The sequence below is a fragment of the Lygodium microphyllum genome, chromosome 4 (assembly GCF_053477565.2).
Source record: "Lygodium microphyllum isolate KBCC chromosome 4, Lygodium_microphyllum_v1.1.10, whole genome shotgun sequence".
Taxonomy (NCBI): domain Eukaryota; kingdom Viridiplantae; phylum Streptophyta; class Polypodiopsida; order Schizaeales; family Lygodiaceae; genus Lygodium; species Lygodium microphyllum.
The window spans coordinates 29138121-29150071 of NC_141138.1; the positions used below are offsets into that span (position 1 = coordinate 29138121).

Consider the following 11951-nt stretch of genomic DNA (forward strand, 5'->3'; position numbering starts at 1 on the left):
GCCTTTAGCATCTAACTGAGCTCTCTGTACAGAACAACATGCTAGCAGGAGGCATTTCATTGGCCTTTTCAAACCTGACTGCAATGCACAATCTCAATCTTGGTAATAATCGCATTAATGGGACTATTCATGACATGGTCGCAAGCTTGCTAACAATGACTTTCAGTTTCTCCATGCCCCACAACTTGCTTAATGGCATCATATCACCAGGGATAGGACAATTAATTCATGTGCAAAGCATAGACCTATCTGCAAATAATCTATCTATGACAATGCCAGCAAGCATTGGGAATTGTGTGAATTTAATAAGCATCAACCTTTCTCAAAATTCATTAACAGGAAGCATACCAGAAGTTGACTCAAGCTTGCAAGGTTTGGAGAGTTTGGATCTCTCCATGAACTCACTCTCAGGTCCAATTCCAACATTTCTTATAGGACTACCGAGCTTGAAGTACATCAATCTTTCTTATAACAAGCTATCAGGGCCAATACCCTCATCTGGGATCTTTGCAAAGCTAAATGCAACCTCTTTCCTCTTCAGTCTGGATTTATGTGGCCCTCCATTGTCTAAACCTTGTCCCATGCTGACTTATGATGCTCAATCACAAAATAAATCAAAGCTCAAGGTGGGGTATAAAGTACTTATTGTTTTGGGCTCTATATTTGGGCTTGCCATTGGCCTTTTTCTCCTGAGATATGCCTTTTACCATTGCTCAAAATGGAAGGTGAAGGAGGTCTCACCATTGCTTTCTCCAGCAGTATCTGCCTATGACATGCATATTAAGCAGTTCTTAATCCAAGAACTGGAATGTGCAAGACAGAATTTTAGTGAAGCTTGTATAATTGGAAAAGGTGGAAGCAGCAAAGTGTACAAGGCCACCAATCTGACTCTTCAACTTGCACCTGCAATCAAGCAAGCGGACGCAGCCATCAAGGTTCTATCTCCTGATCATGAAGTATGCTCCATTGTCAAGAGCCCATTAAGTTGAGTCTACCCTTGAGGTTGCAAATAGCATTGGGTGTGGCTAATGGGCTTACCTACTTGCATCATGGCCTTAGGAAACAAATTGTCCACCGTGATGTGAAGCCGAGCAACATACTTTTAGATCAGGAGATGGTGGCCAAACTAACAGATTTTGGGATTGCCAAGCATGTAAGCTCTGAAGAAGTGCCTTCGAAGGTCAAAGGAACTCCAGGATATGTTGCTCCAGGTTTGTCCATTCTTATTCCATTGAGCTACATGATCTCCTGTCTATTGTGATAGGACATGATGTAATACTTGAAATTGAGCAAGAGAAATGACTGCTTACCGATGATGTCTTCACAGTGAAACAATTCATGTAGAAAAACAAAATACACACAGAGAAGGGAGAGCAGCGCTGTGAAGCACGTGCAGAGACAGAAAACTGAATCGGTTCTTTTTTATTAGACGCGTCTGTTTTCTTTATACACATTCGATGCGCCTTTTGGCTTGCATCGCTTAGTTAATAATTAAAATAGAAAATAGTGGATGCCAGCTGTCACAAGTATTTCTTCACGCCCCCTTGACGAGGGCATCCTCTTCTGTGAGAGCTCTGAGTAAGCCAACATGTTCTGAACATTCTTTGTGTTTATCAGCTGGTAGAGCTTTGGTTAGGAAGTCAGCCCACATTGTTTGTGTTGATGTATGCTCTAGCTCAAGTTTCTTTGATTCCACCAATTCGCGTATAAAATGGTACTTCAAATCCACATGCTTTGTCTTTTCAGAATGCTTTGGGTTGCTGGCTAAAAATATACATGACATGTTATCACAAAAAATCTTTAAAGATGGTTTAGGAATTAGCCTGAGTTCTTCAATGACTGATTGTAGCCATAGTCCTTCTTTGGCAGCTAATGCCACAGCTACAAACTCCGCTTCAGCTATTGAGAGTGTCACTGAAGTTTGCCTTTTGGATTGCCAAGTGATAGCGCCCCCTGCAAGAATAAACACAAATCCAGCAGTAGATCTGCGGGTATCTGTTTCCCCCCCCCAATCGGAGTCAGACCATCCAAGAAGAGAAATGGGTTGACTCGTAGATTGAGAAGAAAATTTGATCCCATAATTAGTAGTATGTTTGAGGTAGCGGACAACCCGAAGGAGTGATTTCCAATGCGCCATGCCGGGATTATGCATGAAGCGGGATAAGAGGTTGCATGAATGACAAATATCAGGCCTGGTTCCAGTAACTAAGTACCGCAATTTACCAATGAGAGGCCGGAATGGGAATTGCGACATGTATTCTTGTTCATGTGCATTGGTTGGGCAATCTTTGATAGAAAGCTTACATGTAACAGGAAGAGGTGTGATAGCGGGTTTGATGTCAGAGAAGCCAAATTCTTTTAACATAGAACTGATGTAAGATGATTGATGGACAATTATGGTTTGATGAGAGCGGTCACGAATGATTTGCAGCCCTAAAAAGTATGTCAAATTCCCTAAAATTGTTATGGGAAATGCAGATTTGAGCTCACGTACAGCTGAATCAATGACTGCACGAGTGGAGCCTAACAAGGGAATGTCATCAACATAGAGTGCCACAATCAAAAAGCTATCACGAGTATGCCGAATGTACACATTGGGTTCAGAGTGAAGCCGTTGATAGCCGTGCGAAAACATAAAATCATTGAACCTGTGAAACCATAGGCGGGGAGATTGCTTTAAGCCATAGAGAGAGCGATGGAGTCTGCAAACAGAGTGAGGAGATGTCTTCGACTGAAAGTATGGCGGTTGCTCCATGTAGAGTTCTTCAGGCAGTTCACCATGAAGAAAGGCAGTTTGAACATCAAGGTGAAATAGCTCCAAGTCAAGGGCAGCGGCAAGAGCCAGCAGAAGACGAAATGAGGACATGCAAAGAACGGGTGAAAAGGTGTCGCCATAATCGAGACCAGCAACTTGACTGAAACCCCTAGCCACAAGACGAGCTTTATATCGAGCAACTGAACCATCAGGATGGAGTTTGCGTCGCAACACCCACTTGCATGAAATAGGCTTGCGTGCAGGGGGTAGTGGAACAAGTGTCCAGGTTTGGTTTTTTTGCAGCGCGACAAGTTCTTCTTGCATGGCTTGTTGCCATTGTTGTGAGTGAGGACCAGCAAGGGCCTCTTCTACCGATAAAGGGTCAGTATCACTTTCATCAGCAGGTAACGACGGGGAAGTGAAAGTAGAGCCAATAAAGTCATCGTCAGAAGACGAGGACACAAGATTTGCTAAAGAAGGCTCAGTTTCCTTATAGATTTCCGCCAAAGATTTGATGCGAGGTGGCGGTTCTGGAGGTGATGAAGTGGTAGTAGGAGAAGAGTTTGTATTTGGCAAAGTGGGCCACGAGCTGGGGCAATCAAACGATGGGGGTTCAGGGGTAGAAACAGGTTGGGATGTAGAAGAGGGTGTAGAAGAGGGTGAAGCAGGATCTTTCTCCAATGTATCCCACTGAATGGCGAGTGGTTGATAGGTAGGTTTCTTACGAGAGGATGAAGAACTAGGTGCCAAAGATGGAGGCTTGCTTCGTGTTGAATTAGGTCCGGTTGGGTCCCAAGGAGGATGAGAGGATGAATAGGGAATGGTTTTGCCATAATCAAGGCGAGTCAAGGAACGAGTGTGGCGGGAACTTCCATGGCTGGCTGGGATCCGTGAGGGAACCAGTGGAGTGATGGGCTGAGTTGGTGGGTTTATGGGAGGGTTGAGGGGTGGATTAAGAGCATGGGCATGAGCAAGCAGGGCAGCAGGTAGAGGTGCAGCTGCTACAGGTGCAGGATCAGGTGGTGCGCGCCACGAAGTAGTGGACCGGGTCATAGGAGAAGGAGAGGTAGAAGAAGACGTAGTTGAGGGTGGAGCTAACATAGGGAGGTGAGTTCTAGTTGTCAACAGAGAATCTTCATCGAAGATGAGGCTGCGGCTGTAAAAGAACTTGCGTTGTGAAGAATCATATAGGCGATAGCCTTTGATGCCATAGGATTCACCATAACCGACAAAAAAGGCTTTGATTGCATGATCACCAAGCTTGTGACGTTGAGGTGGAACGTAGGCATAAGCAATGCACCCAAAAATTCGCAAGTTGGCATAATCTGGCTTTTGACCATACCACAAAGTGTATGGATTTTGTTTGATACTCCTTGTGAAAGCACGATTTTGAAGATAGCAGGCGGTGAAAACTGCTTCTTCCCAAAATGAGGGAGAAAGATTAGCTGTCTTAAGCATGCTACGTGCCATGTTCATAAGCGAGCGGTTCTTTCTTTCTGCTATGACATTTTGCTGAGGATTGTGTGGTACAGTAAGCCGTTGGCGAAGAGACATAACAGGTAAGGGGCCGCACAAATCAGAATGCACAAGTTCAAGAGGATTGAATGTTGATGTTCTACTAGATGGGTATTTTGAATTTGCTAATTTGCCATATATGCAACCCTCACATAGATCTAAGCGGCTTTTCCTTGGTAAAGCATAATGATATACTAGATTGCGAGTGGCAATAGTTTGCATAGTGGGTAAGTTTAAGTGCCCTAGGCGATAATGCCAAATCAGCGTGCTGTAGTCAGGATTTGGAGTTAGGAAGCTACTATGACATTCCTCAATGAGTTTAGAATGTCCTAAAATGTAAAGTTTCCCAATTTTGGGACCAAGAACTTCATACCGAACACCCCCAGGAAGTCTGTGACGAATTGTGCAATGGTTAGCTCCAAACTCGACTTTAGTACCAGTTTCTGCAATTTGGCTAACTGAGATTAAATTCTTGGCTACGTGAGGCACATAATACACTTTGTTCACGGCCACTACATTTCCATCCGAAAGTATAATATGTGCTGTGCCAACGCCCAAGGCTTGTTGGGTCGTATTATTACCAAAGCGAACATCAAATGGCTTGGTGAGGGGTTTGTAATGTCTCAAGCCCTCACGGTTAGATGTAAGATGACAAGTAGCCCCTGTGTCTAATATCCAGGAAGTGGAAGGGACATTATAGGGTAAAGGTTGAGAAATGTGTGTGGCCATAAGGCACAGGAATATATCCTCCTCTGAGGATTGGGAACATGTCTCGAAGGTTTCCAAGTCGGATTCCTCATCCGAGGCGGAATTAGAGACATAGTTTGCTTGGTTCTTTCGAGGACGCCCATGTTGCTTCCAGCAAGTCCTGTCATCATGACCAGTGACTTTACAGGCATTACAGTATGGTTTAGTAAAGCGAGAAGGATGTCTGTTACTGTTCTGTCGCTGAAATCTCGAAGATGAAGACTTGGGTCGCCAGTTGGATGAGGTAGAAGGCCTGGAAAAAGAGGAGCCAAATTGGCGTCCTCGTGAGGGCATATTGCGTGAGAACATGGCTATACTGGTGGATGATGAAGAAGTATTGGGAACTACAGTGCGGCGCATCTCATATTCTTCAAGGATTGAAGGAATAAGAATTGGTAATGTGAGGTTAGGGACATTGGTTTTGGTAGTGATGAACGGTTGCCAACTGGGAGGCAAAGCAGCGAGCAGCAAAACAGCTTGAAAGTCATCAGGAAGGACAAGACCAGAGATGATGAGGTCATCCATAGCCAAACGCCAAAGACGAATGAATTTATCGGCCTCACCATCTTCCTCCATGTGTAGTGAATTTAATTTTTTTATACAAGTTTACCTGAGAGGCCTTGTTCTTCCGTTCGTATGTAGCAATCAAATAATCCCAGATTGACTTTGCTGTGGTGAGAGTTCTTACTGCCTGAGTCTGCACATCTTCCATGTGGAGCAACATTTCCAGCCTCGCCTTGAGGTCCTTCGCCTTCCAATCAGCGTATGTAGGGTCAGCAGGAGCGGGGCACACAGAGGTGCCGTCAACTACAGCCATTAGATCCTGTGTTTGTAGGATCATAATCATTTTCGTCTTCCAGGGTTGAAAATTGGTATCAGTCAGCCTGTCAATTTTGTAAGAGCGGTTCCCTTGCGCCATCGGATGAGGCTGTCCGGATCAGCAACACCAGAGGGAAGGGAGCGCCTTGGTTCTTCGTGGAGGGTCTGCGCACCTCTCAGCGAGATACCATGTAGAAAAACGAAATACACACAGAGAAGGGAGAGCAGCGCTGTGAAGCACGTGCAGAGACAGAAAACTGAATCGGTTCTTTTTTATTAGACGCGTCTGTTTTCTTTATACACATTCGATGCGCCTTTTGGCTTGCATCGCTTAGTTAATAATTAAAATAGAAAATAGTGGATGCCAGCTGTCACAAGTATTTCTTCAATTCACAGACCTGCATATCACAAGAAGCTTTTGAAAATTTCCCATGTGTCAAAAGGATGTGTCAAAAGGATGTTTAACAATTCATCATGTCAGAATTACCATGGCAATGGTCCAGAACTTCTTGTGCATCATCCTACAAGTTAGTCAGAGGTTCGAGAGTCCTCAATATAGCCCCATTTGATAGCTTTTCACTTTCGCATTTGTAGTATAGTATCATGCAGACTCTAATCAACACATCCATTGCAATGATGTGGATGCTACATTGCCACCATAGCGATGCCATCCAGCGGGTCACATGCTACTTTGCTGAGGGTCTCTCTACACGTCTAGCCATGATATTTAGAGAAACATGCAAAGGGCTGCTGTAATCATGATAATATTACCGATGAGAGGCCACCAGCCTTTGCTCTGAGTCCTTGAAAAAAAACTGTTACTTCCTCATTGACAAGGTTCCCATAAATTCACTAATCATATGCTCACAATTAGCATCAAAAGGTTATGCCTGAACATGATCTACTGCTCGTGAAGGAATCAAATTGGGGCCTAGACATCAAGAACTGTATGCATCAACTAGTTTTTGTTGCTCGTGATTTCATTAGATTTCATCAAATAGAAGGTGCCATCAGCAAGACTTGTCTGTTTTGCCCCTGTAATGATCATGACTACTCAAGCAGATGCCAGTTATAGCAATCCATTTATTGTAGTCAATCAACTCCTTGCTGCCCGTGATTTGTCGTAAATAACCATCAAGCCCTTTACTGCCCACATGAATTCATTCCCCCCTGTTATCATTGTCAGCTACCCAGTCTTTTCCAGATCAGGTCTTTTGCTTTCATTTTATTCCTTGCAATCTTCCCTGTTCTTGATAATATCAAGCTATCCTGCGGAGCATGGTGATGAAGCAAATGGCCTTTTGCTGTAGAAGCTGCAAGAATTGCCTGCTCCAGTACTAAATTCTAGATGCTTAAATCACAAAATCCTAGCCATTTATTCTACCTTCACCATATACTCACCAAGGAGTCTAAACAATTCACTGAGCTGGTGTATCTTGTCATCAGTTTGCAAAGAGGAGATTGAGTGATCAACAGCTATATCTCCTGCCAGAGTTCAGTATTTTTGCATCTTGAGCAGGCTTTTTCACTCTGCATGCAATTACACGGTCTGGGTCACTACTTGATGCTATTTCGTTGTCAAGCTGCAAATGATGATACTGCATGGTCTAGATCTTTCAGTGGCACAGATGTCCCCAAACTATGGACCTTTAGAAAAGCCTCTTCTGCTTCCATCTTAGGCAAGAGCTTTGAGGACAACATAATGGGTAGTATTGCATCAGAGCATTCTCTGCATTCACACTCTTGCATATGTGGTGGGCTTTTGAGACCTATCACGGTGCAGCAAAGAAAGGAAGGACTCTTGCAGCTCTATCATTGTATCCCTTACCTTGCCTTCGGTTTGTTTGCTGCCAACGAAGCCATACAAATAGGCAACTGTATGTTGGTACGGTTGAAGCCTGCTCATCATCAATAGGTCGCCCCATCACAAAACTCCACTGCTTTTCAAGTCAAAGCTGTTGGTAGATGGAGATCGATCGCTGCATGTCTCGCAGAGAGGAGGAGGAATATACTGTCAGAAATGCATGCAGTAGAGCACTCTGCATGCAGTAGTGATCTTAGTGTCCTTCCACTAAAATCGTACCCATGGGCCTACCTCATCACACGTGTCAATAAACATCCCTCTTTTTTTGTGCAAAAGAGCTTCATACCTATCTTGCAATGACATGCCACACTGCATGCGTAAGCTCTATACGATTATCTCCAAAAACACTACATGCTCTTTTAGTCAAGGTTTCACACGAGTTGCAACAAAGTAAAGAGCCTATGCGACACACTTAAAAAAGCATTCCACTACGTTGAGCAATTGGAGAGAATCATGGAACAATTCAAATGTTTATCCTTATATTCAAATTCTACTAAATTGTCTTATTTGTCAAAGACTTACAAAAATCTCAAAGGCCAACGTATCATAAGGTAAAGACTTTGTGAGAAGTTCTACGGAGTGCAAAGCACTCAAAAGGTAAAGTCTTTGTGAGAAGATCTATAGGGCTAATATCCCTATAAATCTTGAAAATATCAATGTGCTAATATCCCAAGGTCATTCTCTTTATCTGACTTATTTGACCTAATGCCCTCATTATTTGGCAAATTTGGCACTTTACCTATTAAACTATTATCATCATTGTAGGGTTTGGGCTTCCAAATCCATCGCCTTTTAATCTTTGCATGGCTTGATTGGATGCCACCACTCTTCTATTTTTATATTATTTCATGATTGATCTATGGTGGCTCACTTCTTTGTTGCCTATTACTACCACTAAGTCGGCTTCTTTTACCAGACCCAACCCTAGGTGGATCTTTACTGTCACAAAACCTAGGTTTAGTATCAGCTAAGCTTCCAATAATTGAGATAGCCTCCACACAATACCACTCCACTTCCCCTATCTACTCTAAACCAATTTCCATTCAGCTCACAGTTTGGAACATAGCATTGGTTGCACTAGGATGCAAGGGTCCTTGGACCTTTGGATCTTCGTAGTTAATATTGGGATTCTCCCTTGTATGCCTCTCATCTGCACCTCTAGCATTGTTAACATTCAACAAATGCTGCCAATCCTTATGAATTTCAAGGGTGCAAGGAAAACTCTAAGAGTTCTCCCAACACCTTTCTTTCGCGACTTAGGGTTTCTCATCCTAATTGTGAAATTGTGTGTTTATTTCCAAGACACTAATAGACACTACAAAGTATGGTTTTAAATGTAGCTCTATTGCTAAACTAGTATAGACTATGATATTACATGTGCAACTAAAATATGTTATTAACGTAAACTATGTTATGGGTCGGTTTTTTTGCAGTCTTGGAGTTTTAATTGTGGAGCTCATAATTTCATCAACCTTGAATTGAAGATTGAAGATACTCAAGTAAGGGATGTCATCTTCTACAGGCACATTAAGAAAATGTACATGTAACTATAAGTGTGCACATAGTACTGAAGGTTGGCAATTAGTGAATTGTAGTACTTATTTTAGACACACTAAAAATGACATGCTTGGGATTATGCATTCTTCTCTAGAAAGATCACATCCTAGTGAACGAAGGGACTCAAATGTGCAAGGAGATCATCTTGAGAACCGAAGGCACGAAGAATCATCTCCAATGCATGGTGAAACTAACATAGATGATTTAAATAGATGACGTAGGTGGTGTGATTCCCTTGCATATTGTAATGGTGGGAGGAGTGTTGGTCCACAAAATTTTCTTAGGCACCAAGAGTTGAAGGCCAAATATGATGCACTAAGTATGCAAATTGGTCTTACTCCTTCTAATGAAAGGCAACATGAACAAGGCAATGATCAAACTACTATCAATACTTCTATAAGTCCCCCCTTCAGTCATGACAACAACTCAATTAACCATGCTGGGTCTCCTCAAATAGATCCTTCTATAGACAATCACATATCTATTATTGGGCCATCATTATATAAAAAAACTATACAAAAAATAATTGAGCTTCAAGCTCTTTGGGATGAGAACCGAATATCAATTAATGCACAAGAGAAGATGCTCCAATTATTATTTGGAGACATGGACAATCCAAGGGCTAGGGCTCAAAGAGTTGAAGAGTGCAAGCCAAGTTTAAGTAAGCTATTAGTGCAACTACCTGATACATGGGATGGAAACCTTGATGGAGTGAGAGTCACGACATCTTGGGAGCAACTTGACTCTATGTATCATGGCCTTGGCATGGTCCAACCTGAGCACTATAGGTTTTGCATGGGAAGTAAAAACAATGATCGTGAAATTGAACTTCTTACACCTAGTAAAGAAGATTCTTATGCCAAAGATGTAGTCTTGTGTTCTTGCAAACAAAATATGCGAAAAAGAATACTAAAGCATGATTGTATTGAATGTTGTGAAAAGTGTAAAAAATGCAATAAACCAAGGAGAGAAATGTTAGCTATTGATTATTTGCCTCTAAAGAAACAATTAGAGCTTTTAGTGCGATTCAGGACACTTTGTCATGATTTCCTAAGCATGTGGCGTCATAAAACAAGATGGTTAGGGAAAGATATCCATATGCAACCAAAATTCATAAATGAGTTTTGGGATGGAACAAAGTGTCGTGAGTATCAAGATTTTTGGAATCTTGATGCTGAGTATGAGATGGTTGTTACGTGCAACAACCCTACATGTGGGCAAGTATATACAACTTTTCCAAGGTCTTGTTTTTCAATAGTTCTAGAACAAGGTTTTGACCAAGAGATGCAAGAGTATAATTTTTTTTGTAAAAAATGCCGACATCTCAACAAATGTAAAAAGAAAAAGTGTAGAGGCGATCCTCAAAACTTGGCACTTCTTTTACATTGGGATGGCTTCCAATTCTCTCATACCACTCAAAAGGACTGTGGTATGGTTGAAATTAAGGTCCTTAATGGTGGGAAGGGTTCCATATTAGGCGTTATTCCTGTTTTATGCATACCTTTTAGTTGCTCTAAATTTATTCGTAATACTCCTGATGTATTTCAAACTTTTTTAAGACCACTTATTAGTGAGCTACAAGATCTTTACATAAATGGTATGCAAGTGTCATACAACTACCCTATAGAAAAGATTTTTGAAAATCCAAGGGGACAATTAAACTTTTGTGTTGTTAGATCAATGCTAATGATGGTTACAGGGGATCATCCTGCACAATGCAAAATAGGATCCTTCAAAGATGGTGGGCAATTTTTTTGTCGTAGAGAAAAAGCCCAAGCTACTCTTGATACTAGTAATCCCTCATTCCAAGGACATTACCTTTATGATGGTAGTCGATATCAAGCAAGATATCCTCCAACCCAACGGTCCATAGGTGAAATGATTGATGCCTTATCAAGTTCAAAGAGGGCATCCACACAAGCTGAAAAGGCTGGAAAACTAAAGCTTGCAGGATTGGATAGTCTATTGTATGAAAACTGTATGATTTGTATGGTTTTAACTTTTCAATAGACTTGGTATATGATGCGATGCATGTGTTATCTCTAAATATATTTAAAAAATACATACGAGTACTCATGAGAGCCATGCCCAATGAAAAGAAAAAGATAGATTTTTGTTGTGAAAAGGCTTATAAGCTCTCTCCACCCTCTATTTGTCATGGACGGTGGCCTCGTAATCCAAGTAAGTACTATGAAAGCTTTAAGGCCGAAGAGAACCAAAAGTTCATCCAATGGTGCATACCATATATTTTAGGTATAGTTGATGAGATACCAAAGTCAATTTTTGACCTAGGTTTGTTGCTCATAGATATTGCACATGCCTTCTATAGCTATAGTCGATGTATTGGTTGGTCAAAAGAATGTTTAGGTGTTGTACATACTTTGTTTTCTGCTTGGAGAGTTCGAAAGGAAGAAGCCTTTGGTGCTACTTCTTCTCCCTTAGAACATGTTGCAAGAAATGGAGAACTACTAGATGACATATTGAGACATGGATTGCATGATGTGTATTGGTGTTGTGACTTTGAGCGAATGGTAGCATTATATGTAGCGGTAAAGACCAATACTCGCTTTAACAAAATATCTTATGTAAATTATTGTAAGAGGACATTCTTCACTTCAATATTTAAGTTATTAGAAATGGAAGTAGATGGGCTTTTGCCACATGAAAGAATACTTATCCAAGTACATGCATGTC

General features: G+C 41.7%; 1 protein-coding gene across 1 annotated transcript; it reads right to left on the reverse strand.

Annotated features, from left to right (window-relative positions):
• Nucleotides 1-1464: 1464 nt before the first annotated feature.
• Nucleotides 1465-6172, reverse strand: LOC148036903 (uncharacterized). Its single transcript, XM_087677203.1, has 2 exons — nucleotides 5628-6172; nucleotides 1465-1953 (listed from the first exon to the last, which is right to left on the reverse strand). Exons 1-2 carry the CDS (start codon nucleotides 5934-5936, stop codon nucleotides 1912-1914), a joined length of 351 nt encoding a protein of 116 aa, XP_087533329.1. The 5' UTR covers nucleotides 5937-6172; the 3' UTR covers nucleotides 1465-1911.
• Nucleotides 6173-11951: the final 5779 nt, after the last annotated feature.

Bases quoted from the DNA above. Each gene is read 5' to 3' on its own strand.
- LOC148036903 (XM_087677203.1), bottom strand. From the start codon at position 5,936: ATGGCGCAAGGGAACCGCTCTTACAAAATTGACAGGCTGACTGATACC. The intron at 1,954-5,627 runs GTAAACTTGTAT...TTATTCTTGCAG, and splicing joins GGAAGAACAAGGCCTCTCAG to GGGGCGCTATCACTTGGCAA.